Source organism: Papilio machaon, chromosome 10, assembly GCF_912999745.1.
Source record: "Papilio machaon chromosome 10, ilPapMach1.1, whole genome shotgun sequence".
Classification (NCBI taxonomy): domain Eukaryota; kingdom Metazoa; phylum Arthropoda; class Insecta; order Lepidoptera; family Papilionidae; genus Papilio; species Papilio machaon.
Genome location: NC_059995.1, coordinates 1,055,849 through 1,062,011, shown reverse-complemented (window position 1 = coordinate 1,062,011; position 6,163 = coordinate 1,055,849). Strand labels below are relative to the sequence as shown.

Below are 6,163 nucleotides of genomic sequence, written 5' to 3'. Positions count from 1 at the left end.
ACCAAACAATAGAGACCCCTCAACAACTACTAGCACTGACTATTGACTATTATTCTAGAAAATTTGCATCGGTCACATTAAATTGGACATTTGTTTAAATCACAATTTAACAATTTACATTCTACGAAATTCTTATTTGGCTTACTATATGGTTTAATTTTGCTTAATAGGATTGTTGGTTATATTTGCCATTACCACTAATAGTGCGTGACTTTGCAGAACAAGCTGTCGGGACTGACAAATTAAATGCATTTCATTGTCCAATCGAAAATGGGACCTTGTGTATTTAGTGGTTTAGGAATTTATCACTTTTGTCAGTTTCCATAATTTAGTTTAGTTTGAAAGGAGCAAATGACCACCTGGTTCGCTGAAATTAGGGACGAACCAGTACGACTTAGGGTCCTTCAAGAAGCAAGCGTATCACCATCTCAAAGGCCGGCAACGCATTTGCGATTCCTCTGGTATTGCAGATGTCCATGGGCGTCGATGAACACCTTGGTGTTCACGCTGCTCGTTTGCCCCCTTCTCTTATAAAAAAAAAAAAAATTGCGAAGCGACCGCTGCCCATAGACATCCGCAATTGCTGATGTGTTGCCTTCCTTTAATCAACGAAGAAGGGGACGCACACAAAGAGAATATTTCTCCATACTATATGTCTTCTCCTCCGACAATTCCCCATCCCATTCCCATCATTTCCTTTATAAAAAAGAGTGGGAAGGGGAATAGGACTAAAATTAGGCCTTAGGCACCACACTCAATAGTCGAAACGAGAAGTTGCTTCCACTTGACGCGTGTCTTCTGTGTGGTCGTGATATTTCACCGGGCGAGGCGGTCAATTCGTGCAACAGATGTTGTTGGAGTCTACCACTGTTAAATATTGCATTATTTTTATACAAATTAATTTTTTGAATATTTGCTTTAATAGTTAGAAGGTTTTTTTCTGAAAGCAATCAACCGATATACAATAATAACAATAAAAAGAAACATTTGGCATATAACAAGTTTATCATTCTGCCATGAATTTTTAAAAATAGTGTATTTGAGTAATAGTGGTAGACGCCAGCCAATGAGTCGGCTCCTCCGCTGCAATGCCACAACCATATAGAAGACAGGCGTCAAATGGAAGCCACGTACAGTCTTATGAGTGTGCGTCCCGGAGGCCTAATAGTAGTGCTCTTTCCCTTACGATCCTTTTCTTATAAGGAAACGATGTGAAAGGGAAGTAGATTATGCGAAGAAGGTGACGCTTAAGGGGAAATATTATCTTTCTTGATATTCCAATAATTTTTCACATTCTAATTTTAGTAGTTGATTTGTCTTCGTAAGCTTTATCGTTTCTCTCTCGTTCAATAAAAATGAATAAGTACTTATCATTTGAAAAGATCTTGTAAAGTACTTTTCCAATAATTAAATGATGAATAAAAAGACCAGAAAATGTAATATTCAATAGGAGACGAAAGAAATTTTTATAAATTTAAATGGCTTCGTTTAAATTACATTTGTATGTACTTCTCACTATACTTCCTGCTTAATAAAGCTGGAGACCAAGAATCCAATTAAAAACTTTGTGAACGGCTCCTAATTAGACGTCCCGGATATTCAGACGGCCGTGCCAACAGTAATTGCTTTCAAATGAGTGAAATGAAAAAAAGAAAACGGAGTTATTATGTCAACTCTCTTGTAGAATTCCAAGTGAAAGAAATTTAACTTTTTTCTATGTAATTTTAGTTATTTCGAGTTACAATCTAACACAAAATTATAAAGAAAACAGCGGGAGATCTAATGATGCACCAACTTCGATTTGAATCCTCTAAAAGATTAGTATCGTATACTATGTTATTTTAGTTTTTGTAAAAAGAATTACGTGGATGATAACGTTTTTTAATATAAATATTTTGAGAATGTACAGTTATATTTCTGGAAATAAACAAATAACACGTTGCATCACATATAAATCTAATAAAGATCGTTCCAAGAGCAACGGTCCGTGTGGAGTCATGTTAAATTTCAAACCGGGAACTTGATCGCTGCGATTTGTATTTGAAAATGATACTGTCTGTTTCCTTTCCTTAGTCGTAGTACAGAAATAAAGATATCAGCGATGAATAGACATTCACATTATTAAATCGTAATATAAACAACACTATTTCTGGAAAAATATGTATTAATACTAATAGGTTGATTTAAAAAAAACTACTTGTCAGTTTTTAATAAAAGGCACTGGGATTTTATGACAAATACCCGTCAAAAAAACATCACAATCGGTGAATGAAGAGCGGAGCTACGAATTAATAACAAGCAAAAAACACCTTCTACGTAGCCATAACGCTTTTTCATGACAAAAAATCCTAAGACACTCGCCTATAAAGAAGTTTCACTTCAAAAAAAGTAAGTATTTAAAACTATATAAATGAATTTTAGAGTATAGAAAATATTCTACTTTCATCTAATTTTTTAATACATTTGATATTTGTATTGAAATAAAGAAAGACAGTAAGAAAGATAGAATAAGGAAAGAAATTCAAAAGAAAAGGTGTTCATTCGGCATATACTGCGGCGGATACCGCAGCGCCGATTTTCATTGTTTTTATTGTTTGATATTATATAAATACAATTATAAAATAATTAACTTTCTCTTATCGCTATTATAATTTATTCATGAAATAAAGTCTATAATAATTTAATTGTGGTTAGGTAATTACATTTAATTTGGTAACGTAATAATTGCATATACCAACATGAAAAATATATGGCAAACACATTTGTTGGTATAATATAATACTATTGGCCAAAAAGTGTAAACCTCTCGGCCAGTAGAATTAAATGTAATACAATTAGAGCTGGACGATAAACACCGTGTTATTTTAGCTGAACGTAGTGAAAATGTTCCACACACAATCCAAAGTACAGTTTCTATTTTCAATGTTGTCGTTGGAAAATTTAACAACAGTCCAAACAGGAATAAACGCTTATAACAATGCATTAGAAAGTAATATATGTAATTGTTTGTAAAATTGATTTGCCAAACTCGATAGAGATATCTCTGTTTTATTCCCCAACATCGCATTGATAAGCGTGATACTTTTTTTTATAAGAGAAGGGGGCAAACGAGCAGCGGGAACACCAAGGTGTTCATCGACGCCCATGGACATCTGCAATACCAGAGGAATCGCAAATGCGTTGCCGGCCTTTGAGATGGTGATACGCTCGCTTCTTGAAGGACCCTAGTATTTATATGATTTAGTATTAGTACTTACCCGTACTAATACTAAATCATTGCAATTGTTTTTGCAAGATGCCACATTTTTAAAAGCTATTATATTGTATTCATCGCTTGATGAACAAGCAGGAGACAGCTCGGAACACGCGACTTTGACGATCTCTGGATTTGAAGGCTAAGACCCATTTTGTCTGCTGCACCAGTGTAGTAAGCTTATTGTTAAAAAAAGAAAATTCAATTTGTACTTTATTTATTATTCATCATTTGATTGATTGTATAATTACTTTTATCATATAATCTTAAACTAGGAATGGACTAGTGATTGACTAAGACAACATAAAATTGATTACAGTTACGTAATAAATCCTTACTGAATATCGTAACCTTCTGTAGAGAAATAATACACACCAGTCGCATTACCAGGGTTCCAAAACCCTGCGATAGTCACATCATTAGCAGAACAACTGCCGCCTTTGTACTTCTTATACGAATCACATTTCCTCGCCAAGAACCAATCAGGATGACTAACAGTAGCCGTCCATAAATCTATACAAGCTCTATGATTACATTTAGCAGCTTTCGGTGAGTCAAAAATTCCTGGTATTAAAGGAGTTTTGCAATTCGGCTGAGATTGACCTTTCTTATTAACAAAAAAATCTACATCAGCCAATACACTCGTAGTTCCCAAACCACCTGCATTGCAATGATAAACTTCTACATAATCAGCTACTCCAGATCTGATTTGATTTTCTATAAAACTATTTGAAAAGCAAGGACCAGCAGGATCTAATGCTGTTATTCTTGAGATTTTTTCGCCTGTATTTTCATAGAATATTTGTCCTGTATGTCCTAGGATTTGACCTCCTAAACTATGTCCGATACAATGTATATTTTTAGGTGATATGCCTTCTTCGCTTAATGTAGTAAGCATTTGTGCTAACGCCTTTCCTATATAGTGAACGTATCTTACTGATCTTTCGTAACTTTTGATGTTACCTTGTTTATCATTTGTGTATGGAGAGTGATCGAGTATAATTAGGTAGCTGTTTGGAAAGTTTCTAAACGTATCACGCACACGTTCTTCCGTCCTCTTGTTTATATTAGATTTGTATCCACCGACAAAGATAATGAATCTGTTCGTTTTATCTAGGTCTCTGTAAGATAAAATCCCTTTGCCTGCGTTGTCTATATTATATGTTTCGATTTCGTTTCTAGGAAAATCGTAAAAATATACATCGATCTCACTGACGTCAAGATCTAGTGTTCTGTCATGACTACCTGGAAAAAAATTGTTGTTTATTATCTGTAATAATTCTCTGTAATACATACTAATTACTGAATCGTCTAGTAACAGGTTTAAATTAATAATTAAATATTTCACCTCAATTGGGAACTGAACCCAAGACCTAAACTACAGACTGGAATTAAAATACTACAAGTATATTCCAGAATTTATAATACCAAGTGTTTATTGTTATTAACTCTGTCACTATATAAAGCAATTGTAAAATAAAAGTCCTGGCTATGTTAACAAGGTTACAGTACAGGATCAAAAAATAAGCTAATAAAAAAACAAAAGAATACACAGTACGAAATACTTACATTTTATCAACTTTGATCGTAAAGCAATTTGGAATGGTCCATATTTCTCCAAATCACCTCTTCCCCAACAATTTATCTCGACAAACAAGCATATTAGAACACACAATGATAAAAGTTTCATTTTAATAAATAAATAAACATTAATAAACAAACAAATCGTCAGTTAACTACGTAGTTAGAATGTTAACTGTGCTTCTGACTCGAGCGTTCATTGTCAAACTGTAATGGGATCAACTGAAACGGCCAATGACGTCACATGACACAGTGTAATGAGATTAGAGCAGTGCAATCACCTCTTTTGAAATGTTATTATAACAAACACACTTATAATTACGTATAAGTAAAGGTAGATATTTAATAGTTTACTTTTTTAAATGTTTCTTGTCGCTTTTAAATAAACAAAAAACAAATAAGTGAAGAAAAGACCTACAAATTAGTATTTATATATGACTAGTTGTCGCCCGCGACTCCTTCCGCGCGGATTTAAAAAAATCTAATTAGTAGCCTATGTGTTCTTCCAGACTATTCTACATCTGTGCCAAATTTCATTAAGATCCGTTGAACCGTTTTGGAGATACCTTCAAACAAACATCCATCCATCTAAACATACGTATTTATAATATTAGGTCCTTACATATGAAATTGGCGTTTTTCGTACTGGCCACTTTAATCACGAATTTCTCCTCTTTGGTAAGGAATTCCAAATTCAAATTTGTACAGCTATAGACTCATGTATTTGTGGTTCGATGACCGTCATTCATTTGTTTTTTTTCTTCTGTTTTTTTCTGTTTGCGTCACTCATTTTACAAAATGGAAAACTTAAAATATTGTATTATTTACGAGTACGAGTTCCGCCGTGCCACTAGTGCTGCGGAAACGACTCGAAGGGTGAATGATGTGTATGGCGGTCGTGTTGCAAAAGAAAACACAGTTCGTTTTTGGTTCCAACGTTTTCGTTCTGGAAATTTCGATCTGCAGAACAAGCCCCGTGGACGGCCTGAGACTCAAGTTGATAATGAAGAGTTGAAGGCTATTGTGGAAGCGGATCCATCGCAAACCACGTCCGAGTTAGCTGCAGGCTGCGATGTTAGTGATAAAACTGTTTTAATTCACTTGAAGCAAATTGGGAAGATTAAAAAGCTTGAAAGGTGGGTACCTCACGAATTGACTGAAGCAAACCGGCAAACGCGCGTCGACTGTTGCGTTACATTACTAAACCGGCACAATAATGAAGGTATTTTAAACCGAATCATTACCTGTGATGAAAAATGGGTTCTTTACGATAATCGGAAGCGCTCAGCGCAATGGTTGGATCCTGGCCAGCCAGCCAAATCCTGCCCC

General features: G+C 34.7%; 1 protein-coding gene across 1 annotated transcript; it reads right to left on the bottom strand.

Moving 5' to 3' along the window:
* Window positions 1-3,470: 3,470 nt before the first annotated feature.
* On the bottom strand, window positions 3,471-5,037 carry LOC106708005 (pancreatic lipase-related protein 2). The gene is made up of 2 exons (XM_014499456.2): window positions 4,823-5,037; window positions 3,471-4,498 (listed from the first exon to the last, which is right to left on the bottom strand). Exons 1-2 carry the CDS (start codon window positions 4,941-4,943, stop codon window positions 3,588-3,590), a joined length of 1,032 nt encoding a protein of 343 aa, XP_014354942.2. The 5' UTR covers window positions 4,944-5,037; the 3' UTR covers window positions 3,471-3,587.
* Window positions 5,038-6,163: the final 1,126 nt, after the last annotated feature.

Excerpts from the sequence above, each read along its gene's own strand:
- LOC106708005 (XM_014499456.2), bottom strand. The coding sequence starts at position 4,943 with ATGAAACTTTTATCATTGTGTGTTCTAATATGCTTGTTTGTCGAGATA. Across the intron at positions 4,499-4,822 it reads ACGATCAAAGTTGATAAAAT|GTAGTCATGACAGAACACTA; the intron begins GTAAGTATTTCG and ends ATTTTTTTCCAG.